Source organism: Ornithorhynchus anatinus, chromosome 17, assembly GCF_004115215.2.
Source record: "Ornithorhynchus anatinus isolate Pmale09 chromosome 17, mOrnAna1.pri.v4, whole genome shotgun sequence".
Classification (NCBI taxonomy): Eukaryota; Metazoa; Chordata; class Mammalia; order Monotremata; family Ornithorhynchidae; genus Ornithorhynchus; species Ornithorhynchus anatinus.
Genome location: NC_041744.1, coordinates 43,210,168 through 43,229,042, shown reverse-complemented (window position 1 = coordinate 43,229,042; position 18,875 = coordinate 43,210,168). Strand labels below are relative to the sequence as shown.

The window sequence follows — 18,875 nt, the reverse complement described above, 5'->3', positions numbered from 1 at the left end:
AAGTCATCTCTGCTAACTGCTGGAAGAAACCATCCTCTCTACCCGGCTCTTTATAGTTTCCTCTTCTGGAATGGAATAAAGTCAGATTTCTGAGCCATAGTTCCCTAGCAGCATGTTCTGCAGTCACAATTTACAATGCTGAATTACAATTTCACGTTGAACGTCTGTGTGGTCTCAAAAACTGTCCTTCCCTTCTCCTATATTCTGTGACCTCCTTGGGTGCTCACTTTGCTATTCATCATCTCCAGGGGTCTCCCAGCTCCTCCAATGATAGCTAGTGCCACAGAGCATATCCACACTGAGCATTTATGGCTCAGAGAGGCCGTCCAGGCTACATTATATGATTTTCGGAGACTTGGTTGTGCACAGAGTACAGAGCTAAGAGATTATCCAGGTCTCACGTCAGTTTGCTAACTCTTTTGTCCCTAATTTGTAAGTTTCTTTGAGGTATCATCTCTACTTACTCTAGTGAATTCTCTTAAATGCTCAATCCAGTCCTCTGCATACTGTAAGCCCTCATCTTGGAGCAGAATTTGTCCCTGATTAATGTCTGCCCAAATAAGAGGTCTTTTAAATAGTAACAGTGTTAAAGATAATGTGAAATAGGTATCTCTATCCAACCAAAAATTCCAAGGTATTGAGGTTCCAGGCCCGCGTAAGAGATTTTTGAAAACCCCAAATTGAGACTATATGCATTCATTAAGGGATGAGACACAGATGTTTGGTGGCCTGTGCCTGATAAACCAATTGATAACTCTTTGCTTCAGCCCTGAGCAAATGCAGTAGGGATAGCAGACCTCAAACCAGTGGCAGTGAGAGGGCTTCCTGTGTGTTCCATCGTGAGCTTTGTACAGTGAAGATATGTTCCGTCCTCAGCTCATTCTGAACAATTGTCACTGAGCTGCCAGACACGCAGTGCCTCTCAGTAGTTCTCCCTGGAGGACAAGAGCTGGTTGGTTTCCTCGGCTTTTCATCCATCCTTTGGTCTCCAGAACCCACCCCGTCTGCGAGAGACACTGGAAAATCCCTTCTCGGCACAGGTATTTGTCCATTTTACAATTTTCTTCCCTTGTATCATGGGAAATAAGGAAGATTACTTCTCCCTAAATAGATGCTAGATTATCTGACAATCTTCCTCCACATGGGTTAAATATATGGATCAGATAAATACCAGAGGATACATTATTTGGGTGTCATTGGATTGTTTCATTTTAATTGTTCTTGGTACAAGACCCATGTAAACATCCAAGCATCTATCACACTGATAACCTGCATACTATTATTTTTTTAATATCTGCATTTCAAGGCAAAGTTTTTATTGTCAACTACTAAATTTAAGCCCCAAATTTCACTCACAAGAACTGAGATAATCCATGTGTCTAACCCTTCACTCTTAGCTTGCCTTTATGGACTCAGAAGCTGGTCATTATTGACAAAGAGAGTCAAGAAGAAAGTTTGCTGTGGACGGGTAATGGCTCTTATATGTATGCTTTTGAACCATGAGAAAATATTTGACTTGCTGAGAAAATGTAATATGGGTTGGGAGGAAAGTCTGTCCAGGATTGATTCTTCCTCAGTGTTTCTTGTATGTGCTTAGCCTCCAAAATGTTTTGCTGTCGGCAGTCAAATTTGTTTGTGGTGGGTCTTCCCTTTAATTAGAGGCACCTAGGGGAGGAGGGGTGGGGGATATCAAGGGTTCTAGGTTCCAGAGAGACTTCTCTAATACCTAGTGCAGAGCACATTCTAGGTTATTAACTGTCATCTCCTGATGATGCTGACAATGATGACAGTGAAAAGGAATTTCTGAGAACATTTGGGGCTATTGAACGGAGAGAAATCCTCCCAGTAGCTCCAGGGGTTATCGATGAGGGAAGCTAAAATATACTCAGAAGGGGAGATTATCTAGTCATCGAGTCTTTAATTTAATCCAGGAGACGATTGAAGGATCCCAATTCATCTCTGTATGTACTGGATGGTTCTTTCTTCCTAGTCAATTCTCTTGTTCATCAAACTTCCCAGATGGCCTCCCATCCTCCTACATAAATGGACATTAGAGAAAAAGGATTGGGGTGGTTTCATTTCATTTATTTTGGTAATTATTAAGCACTCACTGGGTGTCAAGCCAAGTGTACACTGTGCTAAGTGGTTGCCCAGCCCGTTGTGCAACAAACAGAAACTCCTTACCATCCACTTTAAGCCTCCCAATCAGCTCACCGCTTCTTCCCTTACCACGCTGATCTCCTCCCTCACATTTCAGCCCTCCCAGCCCTCCCAGCCCTCACACTTCACTCCTCTAACTCCAGCTTCTTCACTGTGCCCAAATCTCATCTATTTCACTGCTGACCCCTTTCCCACTTCCTTCCTCTGATTCCTCCTGCTCCATTTCCACCAGACCATCACTCTCCCCACCTGCAAAGATACTAGGCTTGAAGGCTCTCCATCACCTTGCCCCTTCCTACCTCTCCTCCCTTCTCTCTTTCTACTGCCCACCCTACACGCTCGACTCCTCTGCCACCCACCTCCTCACTGTCCCTCGGTCTCACCTATCCCGCCGTCGACCCCTGGGCCACGTCCTCCCGCAGTCCTGGAATGTCCTCCCTTCTCACCTCCACCAAACTAATTATCTTCCCCTCTTCAAAACCCTACTTAAAACTCACCTCCTCCAAGAGGCCTTCCCAGACTGAGCTCCCCTTTTCCTTCTGCTCCCTTTACCCCCCCTTCACCTCTCCACAGCTAAACCCTCTTCTCCCCACTTTCCCTCTGCTCCTCCCCTCAGCACTGTACTCGTCCGCTCAACTGTATATATCTTCATCACCCTATTTATTTTGTTTAATGAGATGTACATCACCCTGATTCTATTTACTTACTATTGTTTTAATGAGATGTTCTTCCCCTTGATTCTATTTATTGCCATTGTTCTTGTCTTCCTGTCTCCCCCGATTAGACTGTAAGCCCATCAAACGGCAGGGTCTGTCTCTATCTGTTGCTAACCTGTTCATTCCAAGCGCTTAGTACGTGCTCTGCACATAGTAAGTGCTCAATAAATTCTATTGAATGAATGAATGAATAATAAGGCCACATCTCCAAGAGGCTTTCCCTGATTAAGCCCCCCATTCCCTGACTCCCTCTCCCTTCTAGGTCATCTAGGCACGTATGGCTCAGTGGAAAGAGCCCGGGCTTGGGAGCCAGAGGTCATGGGTTCTATTCCTGGCTCCACCACGTGTCAGTGTGTGACTCTGGGCAAGTCACTTAACTTCTCTGGGCCTCATCGGTAAAATAGGGATTAAGATGGGGATCCCCACGTGGGACAACCTGATTACCTTGTATCCCCCCCAGCCCTTAACAAATACCATCATTATTATTATTATTACTCATTGGACATTTGATATTCACCCCACCTTCAGCCCCACAGCACTTAGGCACATTTATTACAATCTTCACCTCTAGACTGTAAACTTACTGTGGACAGAGAACTGGCTACCAACTCACTGTACTGTACTCTCCCATTGCTTTACACACAGATGATCCTCAATAAATACCATTGATTGATTGGTAGATAAAGAGGATCAGATCAGACACAATCCTTGTCCCATTTGAGGCTCACAGCTATTTTTGTGACTGATTCTCAATTTGTGTTCTATCATGATACAAGACTTTCCATGTTCTTTTATGTTCCTCTCCTTGCCGAGTGCAGTGTGATGGTTCATATGCTTCATGCTGTTTTGCCCAGATTCTTCTCCCTCCACCTCCCCCAAAGTCTTCTGAGGACTGACCTCTCCCTTTCACCTGTTCTTTTCAGAGATGAGTGAACACAATATAGCCTCTGAAGAAATGAAATTTCCCAACGCATTTCAGAAGCAGAAGAGAAGACATGCAAAAGGGAAGAGAGAAGGTATAGAATATTACCAATGTAAATTTCTTCCAAAGCTGGGAGGCCCGAGACAAACCTTTCCTTAATTACTGACATTACATTAAAATAATCATTCATGATGTCACTGATCTCTCAGGGGTCTCAGAGTTTTAGGCGGGGTTGGTAGAAAGAGTAGCAATTCTGATTTGCGTATCTGAACCAGCATGATATAGCAGGGGCCTGAGAGTCAAAAGGTCATGGGTTCTAATCCCAGCTCCATTATTAATCTGCTTGGGCAAGTCACCTTGGCAAGTCATTGAACTTTTCTGTGCCTCAGTTACTTCATCGGTAAAGAGTAGGGATTAAGAATGTGAGCCCAATCTGGGACACGGACTGTGTCCAACTTGTATCTACCTCAGTGCTTAGTACAGAGTAAGTGGTTAACAAGTACCACAGTTATCATTATTGTTATTAGAATTTTTTGATCGCTTTTGCTACAGAATTTACCACACTGGATCTCTGAAAAGCCACACTTTTTCAAAGACACACTTTTAAAAAGTGACAGCTGAATGGATTTCTGCCCAAAGAGATACATTTTGGCAGATTGTCGGATCAGGGATAGTCTTGTGTTAGAACCCAAGGGAGTTTTCACCTCTTTGGATTTAATTTGATTGCTGGACCATCAAATACCAGGATGAAGACCAGCCATGCTCTATTTAAAGTTATCAAGGGAAGTTGTGGAATTAGTAACATTCCAACCAGGATTCAAATAAAATTGGATCTCTGTCTGTCCCATCAGGCATGGTTGAAAGACTATCCTAAACAATGAACGACTAGAATCATAACTTAATAACACAAATGGAGTCACTGAAATGCACAGTAGTCAAGAAGAGGCCTTCCAAGTAACTATTTATAGCTCCTAAAGTTGTCAATCTAGAAGCGTGTCTGATTCCCAATTTATGTAGTTCTGTCTCCCACAAATTATGCAAATTCAGAATGCATTATCAAATGCAGATTAACCTGGCTGGATTTCAGAGATAGGAGTCAGGACTACAGTCCTATGTTCAGCAAACTCTAAAATGAAAAGCTTTCTCCACACAGGCCCCACCTAGAGCTCAGCTCCAATTTTAGGGAGTAGGTGGGAGGTGGTGTTTTTCACCCTTCCTAGTGAAAGTCATTTTCCTCCCACAACACCCCAAATGATTCTGGAGCACTGGGTGAATCAGTTGGTGATCTCTGGCTAACCCCTTTGACCCCGTGGTGTGTTTGAGGTAGAGATCCCTGTACTATCTTATTGAAGGCACGTCTCCTCCAAAAGACCTTCTCTGACTAAGCCCTCTTTTCCCTTTCTTCCCCTCCCTCCTACATCACCCTGACTTGCTCCCTTCATTCATCTCCCTTTCCAGTCCCACACAGCACTTACGTGCATATCTGTAATTCCATTTATTTATATTAATGCCTATCTCCCCCTATAGACTTTAAGCTTGTTGTGGGTAGGCACGGTATCTGTTATACTGTTGTATTGTACTCTCCCAAGTGCTTAGTACAGTGCTCTCCACAGAGGAAGTACTCAATAAATACAGTTGACTGACTGGCTGACTAAGGTACTTCCATAGTGGGGTCAATAGTGTCTCAGGAGAGGCTGAGGGTTGGTTCCAGGTTGATGAAACATCCTGTGTAGGGGGTCACTGGTGCTGTTGAGTTGATTGCCATTTCTGAATTAAGCAGAAAAGATCATCTTCCTTCTCTAAGGCCACTCACTGACCGGTTTATGGGTCCTAAATTTTCTCCAATCTGTCCCTGAATTCCCATTCCACCTGCTCCTTCTGATGCTCACCCCTATTTAATCAATCATCTTTATACAGCACTTGCTATTTGCAAAGCACTGAATTATGCACTTGGAAGAGTAAAATAGAGCAGGTTTGGTAGAGATGTTCCCTGCTCACAACAAGCAGTCTAGAGGGGCAGACAATATAAATAAAACAATTAAGGGTGTTTACATAAGTGCAGTGAAGCTGAGGAAGGGGTGAATAAAGGATGCAGATCCAAGGTCTAGGGCGACATGGGATAGAAGAAGAGGAAATGAAGGCTTAGTCAGGGAAGGCACCTTGCAGGAGATATAATTTTAATAAGGTTTCAAAGGTCAGAAAAGCAACTGTCTTCCCAATCTGAAAAGTGAGGGAGTTCCAGGCCAGAAGCAGGATGCTTGTGAGAGGTTGGGGGTGAGATAGATGAGTAGGTTGTCATTAGAGGAGTGAAGTATGTAGGCTAGGTTGTAGTAGGCAATCAGGAAGATAAGGTAAGAAGGGGCAAGGGGATTGAATTCTTTCAGGTCAATGGTACTGAGTTTCTGTAAGCTGAGGAGATAGACGGGCAAGTACTAGATTTCTTGAGGAGTGGAGAAACAAGACCTGAACAGTTTGGTAGAAAAATGATCTGGAAAGCTGAGTACAGTATTGGACTGCAGTTGAAAGAAATAAAAAGGAGGGAGGTCAGCAAGGATGCAGTAATCAAGAGCTTAATGGGGCAGCAGTTTGGATGGAGAGGAAAGAGCAGAATTTAGTTGTGGTGTGAAGGTCATATCAACGGGATTTGGGGACCCTGAATATGTGAGTTGAATGAGAGAGGTGAGTTGATAATGCCAAGGTGACGGGCTCGTGAGACGGGAAGGATGGTGGTGCTGCCTAAAGTGTTGGGAAAGTCATGGGGAGGACAGGATTTGGGTGGGAAGGTGAGTTCTGTTCTGTTTACTCGGTCCTTTTCTCTATTTGCCAGATTGCTCAGTTCTTCCCTGGCCGTTATTTGCTGGAACTCTGGCCATCTTGTCCCTCGGACTCATGGCCTCCATAGTAGTAATCACTGTCCTGATTACAAACCGTAAGTAATGTCACGATGAAACAAAATACAATGATTAGCCCAGAGCGGTGTTTCTGAAGTAATAATTCTTCCTTAGAATCATGGATTGATGATGTGGATTAACCACCTTGAATTGATCTCATTTTAATCATTGGAACAATAATAACCAATAATACCCTTGATCATTTATATAGACTCTTCCAACCAAAGACATCAAAGCCTTCCTGCACTTCCAAACACCACCACATCCCAGAGAGGTAGGTGAAGGTCAACTGACACTTCAAATATTCATCCTGGAGCAAAATAAGGCAAGGGTGAAGAAGATTAGAGTGGAAATCTGAGCACACATAACTAATCTTCATCATTCGGCCAGGCATAGTTCTGTTTCAGCCTTTCTCTGAAGTCACCTGAATCTCCTTGTGTAAGTAAAGGTGAAAAATATCATGAATGTCACTGAGAAAATCTTTCCCCACACTATTTGAAATGAGCGTTGGACCAGAAGAACAAATATAAATCAAGTCTAGGCAAGGTTATAAGTCTCCGTGGTAATAAAGTGAAGTTCATTCGGGTTATGGAGGAAGGAGGGGTGAGTAAAAGCAGATGTAGCTCTCTCGATATGTTTTGTAAGTCCATTTAGAAGCTCCAGTGAGTGCATATATTTTCGCAAATATGGGTGAACATTGAAAATAATGGGGAAAGGGATGTTGGTTATGGATCTTTTCAGCTATAGATGTATGCATAATTAGGAAATCACTTTAGGGGCATCCTATCTGCACAGGAGTGACATTTCTCTTTATGTATTTTTATTAACTTTCCATTTTATCATTCTTTTATACCAGATATTATTAATTATATTTATAGTCATTGATGCCCTGCATACAATTAAACTAGTCTGGGAGGTAGGAGGTTTGAGTTCTGGTACCAATTTTGCCACAATTTCTGTAGGATCCTATGCAAGTCACAAGCCATGTGTAAAATGGGAATAATATTTCTCTACCTGTCTCTTTTCCTCAGAAAAAAAAAAAACCCAAAACATGGGATCGGAAGTGGAGTCCTGGGCTTTGATTTTAGCCCTGAAATTGACCCGAAGAGTTATCCTGGGACAAATAATATAACCTCTCGTTTTCTCAATTTATTCATCTTTAACAAGAATCTAATCATCCCCACCTCTAGCTATCTTTCAGGGTTGTTATGAATCAATCAATCAGTGGTATTCTTCTAGTGCTTCATGTGTACTGACTAGTGCTGTTCTGACACAATAAAAAGTTAGTTGAAGTGTAAGTGCTTTGGTTCTATATAAATGAAACACTGTTAATTATTAATTATTTCCTCTATTCTTTATCTAGATTGTTATAATGGCACTTGCTCAGAAAACTGGATTTGGAGTAGAGGGAGCTGCTATTATATTTCCAAAGAAAGCAAGCCTTGGCCAAACAGTCAAGCTGCCTGCAAGAAAAAGAATTCCAGTCTCCTGAAGATAGACAGCAGAGAAGAGTTAGAAGTGTGTTTACTTATATTTTGCGGTCTAATATTTACTCTCAAAAGTAGTGCATCCTGAAGGAACATGCATGAGATTAGTAGTCAGGATTTTTTAATTTTAGTCTATTTGGACTGAGGTATAGAGTACTCTCGACTGACCAGCCCCACGACCTTCCCTGATATTAAGAGGGAGTGGACGTCTCACCCTTTATCAACATCGAGAAGTAATCCACGTGACGACTTCAATCCAGATAGTTTTCCAAAACCTGGCCTCTCTGCAGCAACTGAGAGGCTTCAACAAGTTTCATCTAGTACAAGCAGTGTGAAGAAAGCGAATACTCTCTGTATTATAACGCTGTCATGTTCACACTTAGCCTATTTCATCTTTGTTCTTCTCCCAATCCCTGTATTTCAAAATCTTTTTGGTCTCTCTGTCTTATTATACTGCAAATTCCTTGAGGGCCGGGAACAATCGCTTCACTTCTGTTGTACTCTCCAAGCACTTAGATCTATGCTCTGCACTCAGTAGGTGCTCAGCAAATGCCGGTAATGGATTGACATTAGGGGAATACTGGGAAGACTAACGCGAAGGAGTCCAATTTGGCCAGTAAGAGCTCTGGAACCAGGGCTAGAGCTAGGGGACTCATTTCTACTGATCCAGAGAACAGAATGCTCCTTACCCAACCCCAGTGGCACTCTAGGGTTCTGGAGAATGCCCACAGTGTATTCACCCCTGGCAGAGGAGAGGAGAATGCTTTCAATGATTTGCTCATAAATCCTGGCTCAACTCTGATTAGAAAAATGGATACAAGCGATTAGGTTCAGAATGAACTGGGCATTGACCTCACCTCACCTCAGACTTTCCAAAGGTCCCACCCAATTAAATGATTCTTCTACCAATTCAGTATTAGGCAGCTAAATTTATGCATGTATTGGTTGTTTTCTACCATGCGATGAAAGCACCTGGAGGGCAAGCTCTGCCTCAACCAAAAGTGATTAGATGGTTATTTAAAGCTTTCTGATGCTGATAAGTATTAGTTATATGCCAACTTTATTTTTATATCCTCCTGATATAATAATAATAATAATAATGTTGATATTTGCTAAACCCTTACTATGAGGCCAAGCACTGTTCTAAGTGCTGGGGTAGATACAGGGTAATTAGGTTGTCCCACATAGGGCTCGCAGTCTTCATCCCTGTTTTCCAAATGAGGTAAGTGAGGCACAGAGAAGTGAAGTGACTTGCCCAAGGTCACACAGCTGACAAGTGGCAGAGCTTGGATTAGAACCCATGACCTCTGACTCCCAAGCCCGGGCTCTTTCCACAAAGCCGTGCTGCTTCTTGATACAGTTTGCTCCTACATTGCTCCTATGAAAAAGCAACCAACCAATCAATCAATCCTCTTTATTGAATGCTTACTGTGTGTGGAGTAGGTCAAAATCAAAACCAAGGGGCAGGAAAAATTAAGACACAGTAGCCCCCAAATGTCACACTTTTCTCTGACCGAACTCTCCTTCCTAGGCTACTTCTGCAAAGGGACTTGTGAGAGTACAATAGAATAAGCAGATAAAATAAAATAAATGGTGGTATTTGTTAAATGCTTACTATGTGCAAAGCACTGTTCTAAGTGCTGGGGGATACAAGGTGAGCAGATTGTCCCATGTGGGGCTCACAATTTTAATCCCCATTTTACTGATGAGGGAACTGAGGCCCAGAGAACTGACTTGCCCACAGTCACACAGCTGACAAGTGGCAGAGCCTGGATTCGGATCCATGACCTCTGACTCCCAAGCCCGGGCTCTTTCCACTGAGCCACGCTGCTTCTGTGTCCCTGCTCTCTAGGAACTTACAGTCTAACAGAAGCAGAGCAAGAAATTCTATTCAATATTTTTTTTCTGCATGGTTCCAATCAGAGTTTCCTGAAATACCTGAAAGCATCCTATTGGATTGGACTGTCTCGTAATGGCACAGCAGGGCCCTTGCTGTGGGAGGACGCTTCTGCTCTCTCCCAGGATAAGTTTCTCTGCACCGTTGGGGTAAATTCCATAATCCGCCTTAGAACCACTCTCCCAAATGAATCAGGGAGAAGGGAAGACTCCTAAATTGGCATCTGGGGGGAAATTGTGGATGGGAACAATCCAGTAGTTTCAGACCAAACCTAGGGAAGTCCATGTGTTTGAAAATTCACCATGGTCTCCCTGAGTTTCCCTCATATACTAGGGCAAGAAATGATCCGAAGTGAGCCCTTCCTCATTCACTTTTTTCCTACTTTCTTTGTGGAAAAAAAAGGTCATTCTTCATGTTTCAAAACTGAAAAGTTTCTTATTGAAAGATCTTTTAATATTTAAAATGCTACTAAATGATTACTTTGCTCTGTAACTGAAACCTGTGTCTTTCTCTCTTTTAGGTTAACAGTGATTAACCCTTCCCATAAAGGAAACTGTGCCTATTTTGGAATGGGACTCTATGTCTTTTATGAACACTGTGATGCATCAAATACTTATATTTGTGAACAGATGGCAATGTAGTCCTTCTCTGAGAAATAAAACTGCAGAATCCAAATTATATACTTTTAAAAAATTATTTATAATTTTTATGATTGAATATAAATTAAATTGGATTATTCCAGTCTGAAGAACAACTGACTCAACCAGAAAGAGCATGGGCCTGGGAGTTAGAGGCCATGGGTTCTAATTCTGGCTCTGCCATTTGTCAGCTGTGTGACTCTGGGCAAGTCATTTAACTTCTCTGTGCCTCAGTTAACTCATCATAAAACGGGGATGAAGACTGTGAGCCCCATGTGGGACAGCCTGATTGTCTCTACTCCAGCACTTAGAACAGTGCTTGGCACATAGTAAGCACTTAAGAAATACTCTTATTATTATTATCATTATTATCATTACCAATCAAATTACCTAAATTTTAGGGAAGTCCACCATTCACTGACAACTTTCTCTCAGCGACCGACATTCAGGAAAATGCATGTGAAGTTATAGTTGCCTTAGTATCAGGAAAATTAACAACCAAAGCGTATACAACACACTCATTATAATTGAAGACAAAAAAGTGTCACTCAATTAAAAACACTTTGGTATTGATGTTGCTTTTAAATTATACCACACTCTGGGTTCATTTTCATGCATTTTGTGTCTTTGATATATTTAGATAGTAAAAGATCGTCTTAGATGAATTTGGCTTTGGTTAATACTGAATTCTGAATGTGTGGTAGTTCAAACATCTCATACAGTTTTTCAGCAACAATATGATCAAGACCTGATTTAAGATTCTATACTCAGATTAAGGTATTAAAGGGCTTTGAAGAAATTGAGAATGAGAGGGAGGAATATGTTACTGTTGGAATATTTTAGCCAAGGAACAAAAATATAAAAAAAAGTTTTTACAGTTGGAATACAGTATCCAAGGAACGAAAATATGAAATAACTTTTTGTTTCACTTTGGGTATGAATTCTTGTATTCAGATGAAAATTAAAACCAGGAACAAAGGACAACTAATGTGTCCAAATTCTATGCTTTTCTCAGGTGAAACTACCTTTCCTAGACTACTTTCCCACAAGAGCACACATTCAGAACCTTGGGCAGAGCAATAATCAAATTCCAGCTTCCATCAGTCACTGGTATTAACTGAGCATCTACTCTGTGTAGAACACTGTACTAAGCATTAAGGAAAGAACAATACAACGGAATAGGTAGATGCAATCCCTGCTCAAGAGAATTCCAACTTTGGTATGATGGATGAAATGCCATCTCTATATCAATATTCAAGAACAACCATGAAAACAATCGCTTGGAATATTTAGAACCAACAGAGAAAGTGTGCCCGTAAAAGATTTGAAAACAGAAGGGAGATACACAAATAGATTAAATTTAAGATAACATTTTTAGTTGAATCTGAAGATGAGAGTGGGAGGTTTTGTTTTGTTTTGTTGCCTGTCTCCCTCGTTTAGACTGTGAGCCCGTTGTTGGGCAGGGATTGTCTCTATCCGTTGCTGAATTGTACATTCCAAGCTCTTAGTACAGTGCTCTGTACATAGTAAGCGCTCAATAAATACGATTGAGTGAATGAATGAAAGGGCATAAGCTTTTAGCTTGGAAACAAATAAAACTGAAAATATGTCCAGTCATGTGGTTAAAAATAGACCGACAGCTTAGCTACATGTAAGATACACTTCCTCTCAACACTTGTAAGACAGGGATTTTCTCAGAACAAACTCCTGCCCCAAAATCACCTTCCCACAAGAGAGTACAGAACTGGACAGAGATGTAATACGATTCCATCTCCCATCACCAAAAGTGGGATCCACAGTTCTATTTGACTGTGTGACCTGCATGTACCTCGGGAGCTTCTTTCGAAGTTCTGCTAGGATCACTTAGAAACCATACTCCCCATCATGAGGAAGACAAAACGAGCCAGCCGTGAAGTTCTGGAATGCAGTTGCCTCCCGATCAATGAGCCGGTTTTCACAGCCACCTAATTTTTCTGGGAGGACAGATAAGAAGGATGGATGAGAGCAAGATACATAAGCAAGTGCTATAGGGGGAACTCGAAGGGGGAAAACACCAGCAAGGAAGATTGACCACACCATTTAAAGAAGTACTATCACATTGCCTCAAGCACCGTGATATGTGAAGGGACTCCTCTAAGACCACTGTAGAAGAAAGATGGGTGCCCTGGATTGCTTTTGGAGAGGGGATGCTCTCATCTACCACTGCTAATTTACTCTTCTACTCTGTCCATTCGATTCTACTAGTAGAGTACTGATATACAGAGAAGCAGCGTGGCTCAGTGGAAAGAGCATGGGCTTTGGAGTCAGAGGTCATGGGTTCAAATCCCGGATCAGCCATTTGTCAGCGGTGTGACTTTGGGCAAGTCACTTAACTTCTCGGTGCCTCAGTTATCTCATCTGTAAAATGGGGATTAAGACTGTGAGCCCCACGTGGGACAACCTGATTCCCTTGTGTCTACCCCAGCAATTAGAACAGTGCTCGGCACATAGTAAGCGCTTAACAAATACCAACATTATTATTATTACTCCACTTTACTAGTACTCTACACCACAAGGGGATCAGCAATAGCAGCTTCTGAGGGTTTCAAAAATGGAGAAAAGCTCTGCAGGGGGCAAACTGTTATTTATATCCCAGAGTGAAGAAGAGATTGTCAAGTTAGGGTCAGTATTTTCAAGCTCACCCACACTGTGTTTATTATCCCACATGCCACATCCCACCTAATAGGATCCAGGTGTTGGATGAAATATTCCTGGTGTTTCAAAATAATAATAATAATAATAATGATAATAATGTTGGTATTGTTAAGCTCTTACTACGTGCAGACCACTGTTCTAAGCGCTGGGGTAGATATGGGGTAATCAGGTTGTCCCACGTGAGGCTCACAGTCTTAATCCCCATTTTCCAGATGAGGTAACTGAGGCACAGAGAAGTGAAGTGACTTGCCCACAGTCACACAGCTGACTAGTGGCAGAGTTGGTATTCGAACCCATGACCTCTAAGTCCCAGGTCCAGGCTCTTTCCACTGAGCCACGCTGCTTCTCGAAGGTCTAGTTTGTGAAGGTCCTGACACTGGATACATTAGGGAATGTGGGGGTTAGGTCTAGATCAGTTATAAATGGTCGGTGTGCATTTCCCAACTGCTTTTTCTGTTGACCGAAAACTATTTCAGAGATGATGTTGCTGAGAGTTTAATCTCCAAATAAGAGTCTGAAACATACCTTTTAGTGTCCAGGTGCTTTAGTCCCTGAAAGTGACTCCTTTTCAAAAACAATGCATTAGATTTCCAGTGACGGTCATTGAGAAAGGGCTCTGGTTTGGTATTTTTCTATCCAATATGGATGTGAAGGATTCATTTTATCCTCATTTTCCCACTGTACCTTACTCTGGCAATGATGATTCACTCATCCCTAATTATTATGAGAGAATAACCAGGTATGCCCACAATCCAATCTGGTGCACCTTGAGTAATTTGCAGCTATTTTGGCTACCTTTGGTAAAATAGAAATTAAAGAAATTACACCTGGAGTCACCAGTTTCAGGAAAGGTAGGATCAAAATTCTAATAAACGCTCAACTGAAGTTGTCTCTGCAGTCTTAACAATAATAATGTTCGCATTTAACATTATTATTAATGTTTTCTTTCTACTTCATCAACTCCGTTGTATTCTACTCTCCCAAGTGCTTATTACAAATCTCTGCATAGAATAAGTGCTCAGTAAGTACCACCGATGGATGTTCAAGGGTATCTGGGGGGATTTTCCAAAAGACTTTTGGAATATTGAAAAGACAATTAGATCCTTCTCTAACTGTATTACAAATATTCATCTGAATTCCAGGGAAGTAGCCATTAACTAGATTATTTTTGTATTGCAGCATGCTCCTCATTTCAATTCAGTGATTACTGATGTCCACGATCATGAGGGTATTACATTCTGCGTTACAGACGTGAGCAGGCACAATGCTGTACTCATCTGAGTGATGGCCAAGATGCCCTGTTGAATGGTGTTAGCTTCTGCCAGGAGGTCTGTCTTGTTAGGTAGCTCTTTCCTCTTCTCTCTCAGTAGCAGGAGGCAATCTCCCAAAGTGAGATCACACTTCTTAGGGTACAGAGCCACTAAATAATCAAGGGCAGCCTGCTGGCCCGATTTACAGTGTCTCAGTTACATGGGTTCATGTCTAGCCTGGCCCCTTCTAGACCGGGAGCCTGTTGTGGGCAGGGATTTTCTATATCTGTTGCTGAATTGTACTTTCCAAGTGATTAGTACAGTGCTCTGCATGCAGTAAGTGCTCAATAAATAGGATTAAATGAATGAATGGAAGAGTAGCCTTCCCTTGTGTGATGAGGCCTCCTTCATATCTCTACCTGCAATTGCTTCATTCTTCTCCACAATGACTTCTGCATTAATGAGGCAGGGAATGGGTCTGCTATTTTCTTCAATTCTACTTTCCCAAGCACTTAGTAATAATGTTGGTATTTGTTAAGCGCTATGTGCAGAGCACTGTTCTAAGCACTGGGGTAGATACAGGGTAATCAGGTTGTCCCACGTGAGTCTCACATCTGAATCCCCATTTTACAGATGAGGTAACTGAGGCATAGAGAAGTTAAGTGACTTGCCCACAGTCACACAGCTGACAAGTGGCAGAGTCTGTGCTCTGTACTCAGTAAGCACTCAGTAAATGATTGATTGATTAATGCGTTTATAGGTCCATTTGAGCTAAATTGCAATGAGCATAGCTAGTTTAAAACTCAGGGAGGCTGACTGGACTCCAGTAAGATGTTACTGGAGATTTGGTTCTGTGATTATCTATGCAAAAAAGTACACAAACGTAGCTGAGTGTTAGAGATTTGGATCTAGTGAGTCTGTGAAGAATGAATGTCCTGGAAAAGAATGAAAAAATAAGGATATCATCATAAAAAAGGTGAGGTAGATATCTGTAAAATACGTGACATTTTAATCCATCACCAACCTGGTCCAGATCTAGCATATACTTCCTTACCTACATGGACACCAAAGGCGAACATTAAAGAATGAGAAATGTTAGGACCTAGGTTTAACATCGTATCACAGATATTGTCTTTTATAAGCCCCACTCATGAGTCAATTGCTATGAAGCCTGTAGGTCAGAGAGATGAAAGACCCTTGAGCCCTGAGCAAATACAGTAGGAAGAGCAGACTTGAAACTGGTTACAGTGTGAGGGCTTCCTGTGTGTTCCATCCGGACCTTTGTGTAGCGAAGAAATGTTTCACCCGCAGCCCATTCTGAACAACTGACACTAAGCCACCAGATCTACAGTGTCTCTCCCTGGATTTCTCCTTGGGGAACCTACAGCAGGTTGGCTTTCTCAGCTTCTCCTCCTTCCTTCAGTCTCCAGCTCCCGTCTCCATTGCCCAAGTCAGTGGAAAATCCCTTCTTGAAGCAGGTATTTGTCGGTTTTATAATTTACCTCTCTAGTTTAATTTGGGAAAGAGGAAGAATTCTGAATGTCAGAGACCTGGAATCTATGGTAAGTCTTCTCCTTACTAGTTTGCTCTAGGCATTAGAAAAGGGTGTTGTAGAATGCACTGTTAGTGTATCCAGAGTTTGCGATCACATTCAGTAGGAAAAAGTGGAATTTTTGAGAAAAGCGTGCATCGCTGGATCCTTAAATCTCATTCCTAAAATTCTCTCCTAGAGACTGAGGTTTTCTATTTGTCTATTTCTTAACTCTGACACAAAAGCTGCTCCATCTCTTGTACTTTAACATTTATATATATCTTTTCTCAGCACTTGTATGCCCACATATAATCAATTGTACACTAAACTATTTATTCTGATTGTTAATGTTTTAATGCAGGTTTATCCCATTGAAGGGTAAACTCCTTTATGGCAAGTAATGTTACCCTAGCTTCTACTGTACTTTCCCAAGTGCTTAGTACCTGTCATCAAGAAGGGGTTCAATAAATACATGTTATTACTGCTGTCATGGGTGGGTAAATACATTCATTCATTCAATAGTATTTATTGAACGCTTACTATGTGCAGAGCACTGTAGTAGGCTCTTGGAATGTACAATTGGGCAACAGATCTAATTACGACTGCCTTGGATGGGTAGCACAGACAGGGAGAAGAGTGAGCTCCTGGTTAGTTACAGCCTCCCAGCTCACATAAATCAGTGGCCTACCATATCTTAACATATTTGAAATACTGAAAAAATGAAATTTGATTTAGGATTGGGAGAAAACTTTGTCCTGAAAATGCCAATTTATCATAGATTCTTCTCCAACTGATGTGTTTCTTTGACTCAATCACTCACAAAAATGTATTATTCTCAGCAGTTGGATTTACCCATTTTTAAACTTGAGGCCACGGGCCATACCACCCGTTCTCCTCTTTTCAAGTGTCTAAGGCTGTGCAAATCATGAGGACTGTGACAAAGTAGTTTTCAGAGTACGTAGGCTTCTCACTGGGAGGAGCTTTCCAGGTGTTACTGTAATCAAAATACATACAAAAATGAAATTCTCCAGTGACTCCTTTAACCCAAGAAATTATTTGGAGGTTAAAATAGGCCTTTGTATACTTGAGGGCTCTTGCTTCCAGTCTAGGCTCTTTTCCTCCTATTAGTCTGTTCCCTGTGTGCTGACAGGCTTTTTCACATTTAGGTATTGGAGAAAGGGGTTAAAATACCCTGATTTAGTCAATTCTCAATTTCTCTTTCATCATGATGCCCTGGCATGGCATGACTGTCATTACTTCAGGCTTCTCATACTGCAAGACAGTCATTAATAAGGTAAATCTTTCCTGGTTGTCATTGTTTTACCTGCCCCTTAAGTTTTTATTATGATTCTTCCTCATACTCACCTAGATCATTTCAGATCTTTGGAAATCTGTCATTTGTAGATATGAGTGAGCAGAATTTAGCCTATGTAGAAATGAAACCACCTCAGAAGTCAAAGAAAAGACGAATAAATGTGAAGACAGAAGGTATTTCCCTATTACGAACTTTAATGATAATAATAATGATGATGAAGGACTCACTATGTGCCAAGACCCATACCAATCAATGGGATAGAAGAAATACAATCAGATTCTACAAAGGACTCACAGTCTAACTGGGAGGGAGAACTGATATTGAATCCCCACTTTACAGATGAGGAAGCTGAGGAATAGAACAATTCAATGATTTTCTCAATGTCTCAGAGCAGGCAAGTGGCAGAACTGGGATTAAAATTCAGATCTCCTGCCTCCCAATCCTATGATCTTTACACTAAACCACTACCTCAGGGGTTTTGAATGCTCAACTAACGTCTCATGACAATTGGCCGAAATAAAATGAATATGATCATTCATCATCTTGTCATTGAAATCCTCAGAGATTAAAGGTGGAAAGGGTGGAAAGGGTGGAAAGCAGAATAAATAATTTTGATAGACATTCCTAATGTTTTTTAATGCTAAAATATATATTTGACTATTTGGTCTCTGGAACGTCATACATTTTCAATAACAACAGCTTCTAAGAAAAATACTTCGCTGGCTATTTAATCAACTTAGATTATCTGCCCCTAATAGTTGTGTTATAGTGCCCTTACTCCTTGAGAGGGCTTGGAAGAGGTAGCTCTGAGATATTTTAGGGATCCAAATAAGAGTAATGATTACCTCTCTGTGGCAGATCAATCATTCAGTCAATGAATATTGAGTGCTTCGTATATACAGAGGACTGTACTTGGCTGTACTCGGTGGAGTCTAAAGAGCTTGCAGTCTAAAGGAGGTTACAAACATTAATATAAGTAAATAAATTATAAATATATATTTATATATATGCATGCTGTGGGGCTGAGGGAAGGTGAATAAAGTGTGAATATCCAAGAACGAGGGTAAAGAAGAAAGGAGCAGGGGAAGAAGAAATGAGGACCTATTTGGGGCCCAAATCTACATCTCTAGGCTTGATCGCTCTCCCTCTCTGCAGTCGCTTATTCCCTCTTGTCTTCAATACATGTCTACTTGAAAACCTTCCCATCACCTCTAGCAAAACTTGTCCAAAACAGGACTCCTTATTTTCCCACCCACACACTGTCCTGCCCCTGTTTTTCCCATCACTGTAGACGGCACCTCCATCCTTCCTGTCTCACAATCCCATAATCTTAGCATTATCCTTGACTCCTCTGTCTTATTAAACCCACATACT

At 41.5% G+C, this 18,875-nt stretch overlaps 1 protein-coding gene across 2 annotated transcripts; it reads left to right on the top strand.

The window, feature by feature from the left end:
• The first annotated feature begins 891 nt into the window (after nt 1–891).
• LOC103171359 (NKG2-A/NKG2-B type II integral membrane protein-like) lies at nt 892–10,739 on the top strand. 2 transcript variants are annotated; one of them, XM_039914492.1, is made up of 7 exons: nt 892–1,040; nt 1,398–1,468; nt 3,800–3,892; nt 6,626–6,727; nt 6,901–6,963; nt 8,053–8,207; nt 10,594–10,739. In XM_039914492.1, the coding sequence occupies exons 3-7, from the start codon at nt 3,802–3,804 to the stop codon at nt 10,606–10,608; spliced, it is 426 nt and encodes a 141-aa protein (XP_039770426.1). In that variant the 5' UTR covers nt 892–1,040; nt 1,398–1,468; nt 3,800–3,801; the 3' UTR covers nt 10,609–10,739. The 2 variants fall into 2 exon arrangements, with proteins under 2 accessions (XP_039770426.1, XP_028938252.1); XM_029082419.2 differs by lacking the exon at nt 10,594–10,739 and adding an exon at nt 10,100–10,425.
• Nucleotides 10,740–18,875: the final 8,136 nt, after the last annotated feature.